Source organism: Sminthopsis crassicaudata, chromosome 2 (assembly GCF_048593235.1).
Source record: "Sminthopsis crassicaudata isolate SCR6 chromosome 2, ASM4859323v1, whole genome shotgun sequence".
In the NCBI taxonomy this organism is placed as follows: Eukaryota; Metazoa; Chordata; class Mammalia; order Dasyuromorphia; family Dasyuridae; genus Sminthopsis; species Sminthopsis crassicaudata.
This window is the reverse complement of record NC_133618.1, coordinates 482,019,282-482,035,551: the sequence shown is the minus strand read 5'-3', so window position 1 is coordinate 482,035,551 and position 16,270 is coordinate 482,019,282. Positions and strand designations below refer to the sequence as shown.

General features: G+C 32.4%; 1 protein-coding gene across 5 annotated transcripts in view; it reads right to left on the bottom strand.

The window, feature by feature from the left end:
• Window positions 1–16,270, bottom strand: part of PHKB (phosphorylase kinase regulatory subunit beta) — a 254,654-nt gene that overhangs the window by 177,314 nt on the left and 61,070 nt on the right. For 4 of the 5 annotated variants that reach the window (XM_074293309.1, XM_074293310.1, XM_074293312.1 and 1 more), the window contains 2 exons: window positions 14,124–14,231; window positions 3,378–3,458 (listed from right to left, as the gene is read on the bottom strand). In XM_074293309.1, the coding sequence (XP_074149410.1) occupies window positions 3,378–3,458; window positions 14,124–14,231 (189 nt within the window). Of the gene's footprint in view, window positions 1–3,377; window positions 3,459–13,315; window positions 13,352–14,123; window positions 14,232–16,270 lie in introns of those variants that run through there. The other variant, XM_074293311.1, reaches the window with a different exon arrangement.

Genomic DNA, 16,270 nt, shown 5'->3' with positions numbered 1-16,270 from the left:
ATGGGCCTCTAAGACAGAGTTTACTCATGCTGAATTGCCAAAAGTCTATTTCTACTTAAATTCTATCCTTATAGGCCACTTTGGTCATCTAAAATCCTTCCTAATAATATTAATTTAGATTTATATGACATTTTAAGCTTTATTTTAAAGCACTTTTCTGAATAGGCAGATATTGCTAGCATTATTTTCCACCACTATATAAAGAAAATTAAGGCTTAGAGAGAAAAAGTATTTTGTATGTAGTATTTATTTATAATAGTATTTCAGAGACAACTAGAAAATACCAGAGGTAGCATTAAATATCAGTGTTTTTTCTACTATAACATGATTTCTCCAAAATAATTAGATTTTTATTATAAAGGACACAGATAAGACACAAAAGATAAGAAAACACTTTTAATTTTTATTTTGGACTCACACTCAAATATGTAACATCTTTTGTCTTTAGTTGAATGACAAGTCTCTATGAATTTACATAGAATGGGCAAAAGTTTTTATTTTTTAGTGCTTTAAGTTTTAAAAAAAGACCTTTTGGATGGGCATGGGGAAAGTTTGGAAAGCGTCACTTTTTAAAATGTTTTAGAAATGTTCCTTTTGTTCCTTTCTATGACGATTGAAGCTATGCTGAAGATAGCTAGTACTATTTCATATGTAATTTAAAAAACAAAACAAAACAGGGTAACTAGGTGGCACAGTGGATAGAGCACAAGCCCTGAAATCAGGAGGAGCTGAGTTCAAATATGGCCTCAGATAGTTAACACTTCCTGGCTGTGTGTGATCCTGGGCAAGTTACTTAACCCCAATTGCCTCAGGGGAAAAATACCTACCATAATGCACAAAAGGAAAAAAAGAAACAGCATTAGATACAAGTTTAGAACTATAGTCAGCCAGAACTTTTGGGGAGTCAGGAAAAGGGAATGGTAGAAAATCCTTTTTCTGGATACTTCAATTTCCTTTGCATTAGACAATTCATATGTGGGAATACTTGTTCTTGCATTTTCAGTTTAACAAAGCAGTTCATAACTTTCTCACTTTCCCATGCAAATGACAGCTTCATTAATTAAAGAGCAGGATGTTTTCATTATACAACATATGAGCTTTTTTCCAAATGAAAAAGGGGGCAAAATAAGTACACAAATTGCAGAAGTGGGTTGAATCTGCTTTTTTTCACTTTTCCGTTTTTATCATAAATATACAAAAGACTGAATGAATTCAGTAACTTGCTAGTCTATTTCTGAACCTGGGTGTGGAAATGACCTAATTCTAGAAGGTGACATTAGTGTCTAAGCATATTGCTACTCAAGTTTAGAAATGCTCATCACCAGAAGGTAACACATTTCTCCAGTCACAGAAAATATTAAAACCAACTATTAGAGTGTGAGAGGAATTATGATCTGTATCAGTAGAAGCATCCACAATTATAAAAATGCAAACATCTTAAAGCCTTTGAAAAACTACATAAAAGGAGGAATATATATGTAAAACATTTAATGATATACACAAAGTATATGTGGAAGCCCCCAGCAGAGCACAATCCTGGAAGGGTCATTGATGGGTCATTGGATCACCAACATAGCTGACAATCAAAACGTTCATCACTAAAAAGTTTACCACTAAGTGATATTTTTTAGCCACAGCAATCCATGAAATTATCTTCTAAGATGTGGTGGGTTTGCTTCTCCTGAGAATAGGTACTGGTAATGGAGGAGGTAAGATGAGGGAGAGAAGGGTGAGAATCTAAAAATGTACTTGATTTTGTAGTCAATCATAGATTAGATAAATATTTGCTAAATGCACGGGACATAATTTGTTTCTAGAAGGGATTGCAAATAATGCAAGAAATTCAAGAAAAAACTCATTTAAAACTATTTGGATCCTGCCTTCTAATAATCTGATATTCTTAGAGGAAAGTTCATTATTATAATCAATCATGTTTTGGGTATTTGGAACTGAATAAAAAAGTGGACATGATCATAGGAACAGACATAGGACATAACATTTCAAAGTATGAAATGATCAAATAAACTACTCCTCTAATTTTATAAATGAAGAGACAGACCCAACAAGACTAAATCACTTGCCCAAGGTCACAACTATAAATGATGGAGCTGAATTTTGAATCCTAGTTGTCTGACTCAATCTATTATTTGCCATTTTGTTGGGAAAATGTTAATGAATCACTGAATATCATACTCTAGCTTCCACTATAATAATTTGAAAATAGACAAATAGAAACAGAACGATGGATAGATATGTATGTATATATACGTACATACACACACTCATTAATACAAACTCCTTGAAGAGAAAGACTTTATCCTTTTTCATCTTTGAAACCCCAATATCTAATACATCCCTGTACACATAATAAGTATTTAATATATGTCATTGAAATGAATGCAACCAAAGCATTCACTTATTTGGAGAAGTAAATATGAAAAACCACCCATTTTAAATTATTTTTCTCTGATTAAAGAGTTCTTCCTCTCTTATTAAATCAATACTGCCTTTATGGTAGAAGCTGAAAGAGTTAATAGATTGCAAATTAAAGTTTCAAATATTTAAAAATTGGTGAACAAGAATTTTCTTTCCACTTCTTGTTTCTTCCTTGCTTTTCCTTTGTTTTCCTTCTTTTTCCTTTTCTATTTGCAGAACTGCTTCATGCATAGATAGGTATTTAATGAATTATACACTTTCAAGTATGCTGAATATCATAAAATAACTCAAGCAATCAATTAGTAAGCAGTTATAGGTGGTCAGCTCTAATAGGACCTTCATTTCACTTAACCTAGAACACTAAGTGTGGGGTTTTATACAGGAAAAGGAGAATATGTCTTTGTGAATAATTAAGTCTATAAGTGGTATAATGATCATTTATGTTAACATAGATATCATTAAAATCTAAAACTAGGGATTTGCTATTTGCCTTTTGGAAAATATCAAACACTCTGCTGGTGTCCAAACAGCAAAAAATAAGAACACAATATGATACCAATAAAAATTTTCTTTTAATTTTAAAAGCCCAAGCAATAAAAGCAATGAAGCATGAGGAAGAAAAAGAGAAGGAAAAATCTGCTGGCGTTATTACCCTTTTATCCTTAAATTTTTGAGAAAGTTACACATTTTTATTTCAGACCAAAATGAATACAGTTTTTACAATAATGAAATCTTATAACCTGTAATGTATTCTGCTTATTTTTGTTGTTGGAGTTTAAAAATATAAAGACTTTCTTGCAATGTATGTCCTGATAAATGACCATGTAAAAAAAAAAAAGAAATAACTCAATATGATGATGTAGAAAATAAGTCAAACAAAAAACAAATGAGATGCATTTAAGAAATGTGTTTTATTCCTGTAAAAATGTAGATAATATTACCTCATCAGTGTTGTAGATAATCTGAAGTCCAGAGGAAATCATTTCCACAAGGTAAAGAAGGTACAGGGATACAGCATTTATCTGAAATAAAATGACAACATGAAAAAAGGTCAAGAGGAGACATACAGTATAATGTATTATGAAAACAAGTTAAAAGTTAAAATCTGAAACCATTTTGTGGTAATGGTAGCAAATAAAGGCCCCCTTCTTTCTGAAATATGATTAATCAGTTGGGTTAATTCATTGAAAAGCACTGGCTTTCTCACGTAACACTATAACAATAACAGAATTATAGTGATGGGTAATATTTGATTAGGAAATCTGCTTCAAGCAATGCTATTAAAAACTGTTATTACAACATTTGTTTTTTACAGATTTATTTTCAAACTCTAGATTTAAAGTACTTTTGCTTAGGATTAGAATTTTGTTTTATAGGCAATTAAAGGGTGCAAAATTATCTGCAATGTACATATGTAAATGAAAAAGTTATTGGCAAATGACATTAACATGTTGGTAATGATATAAACAGTGGGACACACATCTAGAAAACAGTTCTTTCTGACTCTCCATGAATAAAGTCTTCATGTAACTACCTGTAGGGATGTATTAATTTTAATCAATAGGACAGCATAATATAAATTATATTAATGGACAAATGAGTTGCTTTTTTATTTTAGTTAATAGTCTATTAAAACAATGCTATCATATGGTGAGCTATAACATCAAAGAATACGAGAAAGAAACAATGAACAAAATAATACCAACTTTAACTGAATAATATACTCATAAATCTGTGTGTAGGGTGAAAAGAGAGAGGAAAGTGGCAAAAACATTAAAATATTTGCTTGAAGTTGAAAAAATTGCTGATCTCTAAGTCTTGACTATGCCTTTTTTGTGCCTTTCATGTCCCACTCACAAAAAATTTATTGAATATTCTGGCAGGGAATCCTCCAAAGCGCATGGCTCTGCATAATGTGTAAGTTAGAACATTTCAGAGCACATCATTGCTTGGGATCTTTTCACCTATTTCTTTCAAAGAATTGTTGTCCTAAGGGACCTTGTTCAGACTTGCCCTGTGGCTAACATTAGTTCAAGGATTCTCTCAACTCTTCATGAGCCTATAAAAGGACTACTAGATAGGGTCATTGCTTACTGCACTTCTCAGGTTGACTCAAGTAAACACGTGAATGGTATCTAAAGTGATCCAATTTCTAATAGGTTTTCATGTCTGACCAAATGAGTCCAGAGAAAATCCCTCTAAATTTGGATAGAGAACTTAATGGATTTGTTATTTTATTAATGTTGGTATTACAAATTGCAATACATTCATTCTTTTTCATCATGGCTGAATCTTAATGCTCTTCAGACACAATGCTCCATTATTCATCACTGTGTATTTTACTGGTTCCCTAGGATAGAGTGCTCTCCTTCCTCACCTGCCTCTTGGAACTCATGCTTTCCAACAAAACTTAAATTAATATAATCTATATTAAGACTTAACCAATCCCTTCAGTCTCTGTTGTTTTTCCCTCATGAAATTACCAAATTATTTTCATTTGAAACTCCAACTATCTTTTAAATATCTTGAACTGTATGTTCAGAAGTCATTTATAAATTCAACATGTACAAAAATGAACTCATTTTCTTTTCTCCTAAATACTTTTCAATTTCCTATTAAGGTAGAAGGCAACATTATTTTTCTAGTGTTTCAGGCTCACAACCTAGGAATCATGCTTGATTACTTAACAATCTCTCACCCCCAAAATCCAATCTGTCAACACCATTACCTTTAGAAAATTTCTTGAAGAGACTCTCTTCTGATACATTAAACATTCCAATGCAAACATCCAAAACCTTATGCCTGGATTACTGTAATAGTCTGCTAAGTCTGCCTGCCTCAACTCTTTCCCTACGCTAATTCATCCTCCATTCAGCCATCAAAGTTATTTTACTAAAGCTCAGGTCTAACCATTTCTCCTACTCAATAAACTCCATTGGTTTCCTTTCGCTACCAAAATCAAACACAAAATGCTGTTTGGCATTGAAAGATCTTTGCCATTTAGATCTACTGCCCTACATCAAGTCTTCTGACATCTTATTCGCCATCTCATACTTTTTGATCTCGTGAAGTGAGCCTCCTGGCTGTTCCACAAACAAGACACTCCATCTCACAGCTCTGCCATCTTCTCTGACTGTCCCCTGAGTCTGGAATGCTCTCCTTCCTCATTTGTGCCCACTGGCTTCCTTTAAAGACCCAATTAAAAGCCTATCTTCTAAAGGAAGCTTTTCCCAAATTCTCTTAATTCTAGAACCTCTTTTAAAAACATTTCCTATTTCTCCTGTAATATAACTTGTTTGTACATATTTGTTTGCTTATTTCCTCCATTAAATTGTAAGACCCTTGAAGGCAGGGGCAGGCTTTTGCCTGTTTTTACATCCCTATCACATAGTACAATGCCTGGCACTTTTGTTGTTTAGTCATTTTCAGCTGTGTCTGACTCTTTGTAATCCCATTTGGGGTTTTTTCAGCAGGAATACTGATGTGGTTTGCCATTTCCTTTTCCAGCTCATTTTACAGATGAAGAACTGAAGAAAATAGAGTTAAGAGACTTGCCCAGGGTCATGTGGGAAGAAAGTGTCTGAAGCTAGCTTTGAACTCAAGAAGATGAGTCTTCCTGATGCCAGGCCCAGGACTCTATTTACTGTACCCCTTAGCTGCCCCAGCACAATGCAGGCATCTAATGAATGTTTTTATTACATAACTATGTAAAATTCAGAGAAGTCAGAACATAACCATCAAATATTATACTATGAAAGCAAATAAGTGGAAAATTTTTGGTGAATCAGTCCCCTGACCCAGTAATTCAATTAGTGGACTAGAACCCAGTGAAGTTAATGATAGAAACAAATATGTAATATATACAAAACCATTCATGGAAGCATTCTTCCCCCTCCCCCCCAGGCAATTGAGGTTAAGTGACTTGTCCAGGATCACACATCTAAGAAATGTTAATTAAGTGTCTGAGGCCAGATTTGAACTCAGGTCCTCCTGACTTCAGGGCTGGTTCTCTATCCACTGCACCACCTACCTGCCCTCACGGCAGGAGTCTTTATGGTAGTAAAGAACAAGAAGCAAAAGATCTGCTCACTCTTTAGGAAGTGGAAAAAACAAAGTTATTATGAATAAATATATTGGAATATTATTGTATTATAAGAAATGAGAATAATTTAAAGAACTATGGTAAGATACAACGAAGTGAGGCAGAGGAAGAGCTCTATACATGATGACTGCAACAATGTATAGCAAAAGAACTCTTAAGAGAAAGTTGAACTGTAAGTAATATAAATAACCCTAAACTGTTGGATGAAATAAAAGCAAAATGTACCTTTTCCCTCACATTTTGGGGAAAAGAACTGTTTGAATTTTGTGAGACTGCTAAGAAAGAATAGTGTATACATTTTGCATAAATTGTTTTTAGTTAACTGTTCTTTTAGTGAAGAAAAGGAAATCACTGTGATATAAAGACAAATGATATCAATAAAATGTATTTTTAAAATGCAAATAACCTCAGTGCAGTCTCCAGTGAAAAAGAATTTTGCAGATTTTCCAGAGATCGACAAATAATAGTAAGAATTGTTCAAAAAAGAAATAATATTTTTCTCCTGAGGCAATTGGGGTTAAGTGACTTGCCCAGGTCACACAGTTAGGAAAGAAATAATATCTTAAAAGGAGATATTAAGAATGAAATTGAATCAAAGCTCTCAACAAAGAATTAAAAGGAAAACAAACAGCACTTAAGAAAAAAGTTTTAAAAAACACAATGGAGACCAGCTCAAAAGTAGACTGTTAGTGAGAGAATAATAGATATGGAGGACAAAAAACAGAAGTGGAAGAAAATTAGGCAGAAAAGAAGCAAAAAGCAATAACCTTTAGGAAAACAAAACTATGAAAGCCAAAGTGACTAATAGGTTGCTCTGAGCAGTGACAACTTAAAAATAATAGACTACCCAGAAGAACAAAATGAATTTTTAAAAGTCAAATACTATATTGTAGGAAATAATACAAGAAAATTCATCAGTATTTTTGAATATTACAATAAACTGAATTCAGACAAAATTCTTATCAACCAAATAAGATACATTTAATCAAATAAGCAAAAAAAAAAAAAAAATCAGAGGAAAAAAAACCAAAATTTCCATAATAAGGTACAAGTGATTAAACTTAACAATTTATATTTTAGTATGAACAAAATATTTTGTAAATGACCAGGAAGAACTCTGACTATAGAGACATAATTTAAATTAGCCAAGAATAATTCCAGAGGCATAATATATTGCAAAGGATAAGATAAGAGAAAATAAGGAAAAATAAGAATTCAAGATAGAGCCCAAAACAACATATTCTGTAAGTCATATCTAATTATCAATGAAAAAATAATAGGCCCTCAAAAGGAGTCATTTAGGGCATTCATCAATGACAATGATAGTTGAACACAATATTTGACTTGAAAAACACTGAGAACAAAAATAAATTATAGATATATAGTTATTAGTTTGTAAGATCCTTGAGCTCAGGAATGATCTTTTGGCTCTTTTTTGTATCCCTGGTGCTTAACACAATGCCTGATACAAAGTAGGCACTGAATAAATGTCTATTGATGGATTATTGATTGATTGATAAGTACAATTATTCAAAAAAACCCAGACAATTCTTTCATGTTTATGCTATTGTTAAAAAAAAAAAGAAAATTATCTTCAAGATATAAGAATAAAAGGGATCAAAAAACAAAAGTGATAGAAGATACTAATAATTTTAAATCAATGGTGCCATTTTAAATCAGTACTGTCAAACTAACAGAAATGGATCCCTTCAATGATGCATATTGACTAAGAAAATGACAAAACAATATCTCTGTTACATTAAGTTTTTACTTATTTTAAAAATAATTCCTTATAATATTTTCACAAGTTTATGGGGTAGAACTTAAAGATTGATATCTCTGACTTAAATAATCAAAGTGGGAAAGGAAAAAGAGTTGAGTTACTATTCCTCAGACAAAATACTAGCATTTCCTTTATGGAATTATGAAGGGAAAAATGAGGAAACAATGAATAGGAACAAAGAGGATTTAATATGGCCTGAATAATGACTTGTTCAAAGAACAAGGTAAATGAACACTTAAGACTCATCCAAAAAAGAATAATAATTATTTTTTCAAAATAAAAGTTTTCAACATTTACCCTTGCAAAATCTTGTATTCCATATTTTTCTCCCTCTGTCCTCAATTCCCCTCTCCCCTAGACAGCAAATAATCCAATATAGGTTAAATATATTTCCATATTTATCATGCTGTACAAGAAAAATCAGGTCCAAAAGGGAAAAAAAAAAATGAGAGAAAAAAACTTTCAAAAGCAAACAACAAAAAAGATGAAAATACTTTATGTTGTGATTCACATTCAGTCTCCATGGTCAGCTTTCTGGATGCATATGGCTCTCTCTGTCACAAGACAATTAGAATTGCCCTGAATCACCTCATTGTCCAGCACAGTTGTTTATCACATAATTTTGTTATTGCTGTTCTCTTGGTTCTATTCACTTCGCTTAGTATCAGCTCAAGTAAGTTTCTCCAGGCCTTTCTGAAATCTGCCTGTTAATCGTTTTTTATAGAATAATATTCCATTACATTCATATACCGGAACTTATTCAGTCATTCCCCAACTAATGGGCATCCACTCACTTTCCATTTCCTTGTCTCTACAAAAAGGGCTGCTACAAACATTTTGCACATATGGGTCCTTTATCCTTTTTATGATCTCTCTGAAATAGAGACACTGCTGGATCAAAGAGTATGCACACTTTTGTACCTTTTTGGGCACAGTTCCAAACTGCTCTCCAAAATGACTGAATTCATAACACTACCAACAATGTATTAGTGGTTCTGTTTTCCCACACCCCTCCAACATTTATTATCTTTCCTGCTATCTTAACCAATTTGAAAAGTGTGAAGTGGTACCTCAGAGTATAATATCACTCTTCAGAAGGAAAAAAAATCTCTAAAAAACATACTATAATTGACCATATTAATAACAAAATTAACAAAAACCATATGATCATCTCAATAGATGCAGAAAAAGCATTTGGTAAAATACAATGTCCATTCCTATTAAAAACACTTGAGAGTACAGGAGTGAATGGACTTTTCCTTAAAATAATCAGTAGCATCTATTTAAAACCATCAGTAAGCATCATATGTAATGGGGACAAACTGAAATCTTTTCTCCAGTAAGATCAGGAGTGAAACAAGGTTGCCCACTATCACCATTACTATTCAATATTGTATTAGAAATACTAGTTTTGGCAATAAGAGTTGAGAAAAAGATTAAAGGAATTAGAGTAGGTAACGAGGAAATCAAATTATCACTCTTTGCTGATATGATAGTATACTTAGAGAATCCCAGAGATTCTACTAAAAAGCTATTAGAAATAATCCACACCTTTAGCAAAGTTGCAAGATACAAAATAAGCCCACATAAGATATCAGCATTCTTATATATCATTAACAAAACATACTAATAAAATAGGTAAAACATCAATGAATTGAACATTCAACTAAAAAAAAAAAAAAAAAAAAAAAAACTAAGGAGAAGAGTGGAGCCAAACTGGCAGAGGACAGACAGCAGAGCACTTTCAACATTCCTCTTCAAACAACTTTGAAATAATTCCTCAAATCAATTTTTGAAATGATAGAGCCAAAAATTGGTCAGGGAGAAACATTTTTCCAAATTAGGATTAGTCTAATAGGTTCAGCAAGGAAGGTCTGTGGTACCACTGTGGGAACTGGCCCAGAGTATACATAGAAGCAAAACTAGCAGCAGGCTTTGAAAGATGATTGCAAAAGTGGTAGCAACAATAGTAGTGGTTATCTTCCAATTGATATAATGAAATGATTTTCAAAAGAACACTTGGAAAATAATAACAAAGAAAAGAAAGATTGTTCCATATAGCACTATAATGAAGAGAAATGAAAATCTAAATTTAAAAAACTCACATAAAATGAAACTAATAAAAAATAATTGTAATGGCCAAGGTTCGTCCTGAGACAATGCAACTTCTTTCCTTCATTGTATAAGTGAAGGACCATAGTGTGGAATTGTGGGTATATTGGTAGATGTGTTTGATATGTTGCTTTCTTTCTGAAACACTTTTCTTTTCCTTTTGAAATATTTGTTAAACTCAATTGGGTATAGTAATTTATCTTACACTAAGGGAAAAAAAGGAGAGGGAGAGGATAAGAGAAGGAAGATGATTCTGAGAGAAAGTAGGGCAGATTAGGAAAGATGGTAGTCAGGAGTAAAATGCTTTTGAGGAGGAACAAGGTGAAAACAGAGAGAAAAATAGAACAAATGTGATGTAAGACACTTTTCCTTTTTTTTTTCCTCTCGTGGTTTTTTTTTTTTTTCTCCTTCACTCATTTCCCCTTTCCCCAAGACAAGTACATGAATTATACATGTACAATCTTTTAAATATATTTCCATATTTGTCATATTGTGAAAGAAAAATCAGAATAAAAGGGAAAAAAACCACAAGAATGAAAAAGCAAGCAAACAAAATAGTATGCTTCAATCCTCATTCAGTCTCCATACTTCCCTCTCTGAATGTGGATGGCATTTTCTATCCCAAGTCTATTAGCATTTTCTTGGATCATTCTATTGCTAAAAAACAAAACAAAACAAAACAAAAACTATCACCACATAATCTTAATGTTATTGTATACAATGTTCTCCTGGTTCTTCTCACTTCACTCACCATCAGTTCATATAAATCTTTCCAGGCTTTTCTGAAATCAGCCAACTCATCTTTTCATATAGAACAATAATATTCCATTACATTCACATGTCATAAATCAATTGATGGACATCCACTAAATTTCAAATTTCTTGACACCACAAAAAGAGCTACTCCCACACATTTTTGCATATGTAGGTCCTTTTCTCTCCTTTATGATCTCTTTGGGATACAGACTCAGTAGTAACAATGCTGGATCACAGGGTATACACAGTTGGATAGCCCTTTGGGCATAGTTCCAAATTGTTCTCCATAATGCCTGGATCAGTTCACAACTTCACTAACAATGTATTAGTGTTCCAGTTTTCCCATATCCCCTTCAATATTTATAATGATATTTTTCTGTCATTTTAGCTAATCTGATAAGTGTGAGATGGTACCACACAATTGTTTAATTAATACAATTCTGAGGTACTACTCACATCTATTGAACTGGCTAATAGGACAGAAAAAGAAAATGAAAAATAGTGGAGAAGGTGTGAATAGGTTGTGGTATATGATCATAATATAGTACTATTATGATATAAGAAATGATGAGCAAGATGCTCTCAGAAAAACCTGGACTTACATGAACTAACTCAAAGTGAAGTGATTAAAACCAGGAGATCACTGTACAAGTAACAGCAATGTTGTAAGATGATCAACTGTGAATAACTTTGCTATTCTTAATAATACAATTATCTAAGACAACTCTGAAGGACTTATACTGAAAAATCTTATTCACCTCCAGAGAAAAAACTGATGGAGTCTGAATACAAATCAAAGCATCCTTTTAAAATTCTTCTTTGAAATCTTATTTATTTTATTTGGTTGTTCTATATTTTCTTTTACAACATGACTAATATGAAAATATACCTTGCATAACCTTTATCAAATTGTTTACCTTCTTGATGAGGGTAATAGGGAAGGAATGAAAAAATTTGGAATAAAATTTTAAAAACAAATGTTGAATATACTTACATATTTAACATATATGGGACTACCTGCCATCTAGGGGAGGGGGTGGAGGGAAGGAGGGGAAAAGCTAAAACAAAAGTTTTTGCAAGGGTCAATGTTGAAAAATTACCCATGTATATCTTTTGTATATAAAAAGCTATAATAAAAACAAAAAAAATTGTTGAAAATTGTTTTTACATGCAATGGGAGGGGTATAAAATACTAAATAAATAATTTTAAAATAAAATATTTGTTAAAAGGGAATGCTCATGAGGTAGCTAGGTGATGCAATGAAAAGAACACCAACCCTGAAGTCAGACAGATCTCAGTCCAAATCCAGCCTCAGATACTTATTAGCTATATGACCCTGAGCAATTCATTAACCATGACTGCCTCCAAAAAAAGGAGGATGGGGAGAGGTGAAGGGAATGTTCACGAGGGTAGGTTGGAAATATTTAGAGGTATAAAGAATGAAAATAAAATGCATAAATAAAACAAAAAAGCACTGCACACACTTTCTCAAAAGTAATATAGCCCACTTTGTTCCTATTAGATACCTAATTCATGCCTAAGATATAAGTTTTGACAGATTATCTCCACTACCCATCAACCACATATCAAAATCAGAACAAATTATTCTTCAATCAATTTTTTTTCAAGTGAATTAGTCAGATTGTCAAGTTCCCTAAGCATTCATGTTTGAGTACACCCATTTTCTGATTCTATCAATTCCAAAACAATGAAGCACCTCCACAATGAGATTTATAATCACTCATGATGATCCATAGAGGAAAATAATTAGATAAAAAGCTTTATTGTCTTGGCCAGTGTGGTCAAATGTAAATTGAAATGGGGCCCACTAAATTATGTACAAGAATCCCTCTGGGCCAAAAGATGAGTGAGTAGTTTTACCTACTAATGCTATGATTTATATATTTTTATTTATTTTGTTAAATATTTCCTAATTACATTTTAATCTGGTTCATGTATTTGATGCTACTGGTCTAGGATTATTGAACAATTGTACAGACAGCCTACAATGTGGGTCAATGAGCGCATTCATTTGGATAAAAATATAAACCAAACAATGAGTAGGGGCCATAATTGGCTATAAAGAGAACTATGAAATGGATTGCAATTGAGGAACTGCACATACACTTTTTGTGATTTCCCACTCTCCTCAAACTTCTCCCTAAAAAAAAAAAAAATCCATTTTTAAGCAGTAATAGTCCTCTAGAAATACAATATGGTTATGAATCATGGTCTATTTACAACAAGTGAATAATACAAGTTGTGGCACTCAACCACATTGGAGCATTTTACCAAAAAAATAATAATAATAATTATATGCAACAAATGGTATAAAATATATCAAAGAGACATAAAGCTGAAGGCAGAATATAATCACTCATTGACAGAAAGGGATAACCAATGAAGGGTTCAAAAGCTATACTGGTAACTGTAATATTAACAAACAAAAAGAAAAGCTTTTCTAGAGTTCATTGGAAAAATTCCCAGTATAAGATGATATATATAAGAATTGCATATGGTAAAAAATTATGAATAGGACACAATCTATACAGGATAGAAACTACCTATACTGATGATATAACAGCTCCTCCAAAGCAATGAAGAACATGCACCTAATCCATTGTATTTGAGTCTATGTCAAGACATCATTAGTGCTCATGAAAATGTATAAAGAACTCGAGTATGTGAAAAATGTTGTTTGTGAAGACAAAGCACCATGCCAACATCAGTAAAAAAGAAAGGAGGCAAGGAGATCCGCATTATTGGAGGGGATCTCTACAATTATGAGAACACAGTGCTGGAACTGATAACACTGACCACAAAACAGAATGATGGAATAAGCAGCATATTGTTCATAATAATATTCACATAAGATAAAAAATTAGATGAAAACTCAAGAGATCACCTAATCCAAATCCAAATATATATTTTACCTGAAGATGACCATATTCCTCATAAGAAAAGACTTCGTCTCCTGTATGTACATTGAAAATAGAATGGAGGCATGTTGTTGGGCGGGGATCTTGTTTAAATTGCTGAACCTGTAAGCAAAAACAAAATAAAATGAAAGTGAGGAAAACTTAAAGACTTCCAGTTGTCCTTTTATAGAAATTTAAATTGTGCAAGGCAGAAATATTATGCAATATATTAAACTAGACTACATTCAAGAGAGGAGGCAAGTACTACAAAGAAAGAGCTCATATATGCTAATTTAATATAAACAATGCATACTGTTGCTAAATAGTAACTATTTAGTAAACACATCTCAAGTATAAGATACATATTAATACAGCAACAATGGCTTACCCAACTTTCATGCTTTATTTCAGTATCAAAATCATATCAATACTTTATCTGTACTATACTGAGCTTCATTAAATAGTGTTATTCTCAAATGAGACTATGAGAAAGTACTTCAAGCAACAATTACTGCCTCATTCTAATTCATTAGCTATTCTGTAACCTAGCAAGTTTCAATGCACAGTTCCTCCCTGTAGAGAACAAATTTTCTATGTTTCTACTTCAAGTTATTCATTTCCTTTCCCATATACACTTCTCAGTATCAAGGCTACCTAAACCTTAGAGAACAAGATCAAACACTTTATTTATATTATATGACATTATGAGCATGAAATTAATATTAAATAATCCATCATTTGCTTCATATCTCCAGATACCAAATCCCTTCCATTAGGCTGAGAGCATGTTGTACATAATTTACTCAATAAAAAACACATTATTTTTATTCTTTGAATAACTTGAAGTGATGACATTTGTGTGGTCAAGATTTTACCATAAGAATCATATAGATCATTTCTAATATGTTAAAGCAGACAAGAAAAGGAAACAGCAAACCACTGCAATATCTTTGCTGAGAAAATCCCAAATGGGGAAACAAATAGTCAGTCATGGTTAAACAACATCAACAAAGTATACAGACTTAAATGGAAATGGAAATTTCTCTTTCACATAAAATTGTTAGCCATTCTAAGTTATCCCCAAACAGTCTAGATACTGAAATATCAATCCAGCTAGGTTTTCTTAAGGTCTGAATAACTTAAAGCAAGTGGTCAGGTGAATTACCTATCTAATTTAGATATCACTTCCTCCAAGAATCCTTCACTGATTTTCCTGATTTATAATAACTCTCCTCCCTAAGATATCCCAATGAATCCTACACTTAAGAATTGGAATAGGGATAATTTAGTCCAATGCATTCATTTCATTTTATACATATAGGAAACTGAGGCACAGAGTTCAAGTGACTTGAACAAGGTTACACACATGGTAAGCATCAGAGACAGTATTTGAACTCAAGTCCCTTGATTCCATGGCAAGTCAAGAAAATTTTTTCAAAATTCATTTTTACAAGATTTGGGGTTCTAAATTTTTCTCCCTTTCTTCTTCCCTTTCCTTCTTTCAAAGATGGTAGGCAGTTTGATATAGTTTATACATGCGTTATCATGTAAAATATATTTCCATATTAGCCATAGTTGTGAAAGAAACAGATAAAAAGGAAAGAAAAAATCATAAGAATGAAAAATGTAAAAAAAAAATATGCTTCAATCTTCATTCTGAGTCCATCAGTTTTTTATTTGGTTATGAATAGCATTTTCCTTTGTGAATCTTTTGTATTTGTTTTAGCCCATGGTGGTGTTGAGAAGAGCTATGTCAGTCATGGTTGGTTATCACACAATATTACTAATACTGTATATACTATTTTTGTGATTTTGTTCACTTTGCATTAGTTCATACAAGTCTTTTCAGGTTTTCCTGAAATCTGCCTATTCATCATTCTTACTGAATAATAGTATTCCATTATATTCATATAACATCATTTGTTCAGTCATTCCCCAATCGATAGGTATCCCCTCATTTTCCAATATTTTGCCTCCAAGAAAAGGGCTGTTATAAATATTTTTGCTTGTGCAGAACTCTCTCTCTCTCTCTCTCTCTCTCTCTCTCTCTCTCTCTCTTAAATATTTCTTTGGGATACTGACCTGGTAAGGATATTTCTGGTTAAAATGGTAGGCAGTTTGGTTGCCCTTTGGGAATAGTATCAAAAGCATCTCCAGAATGG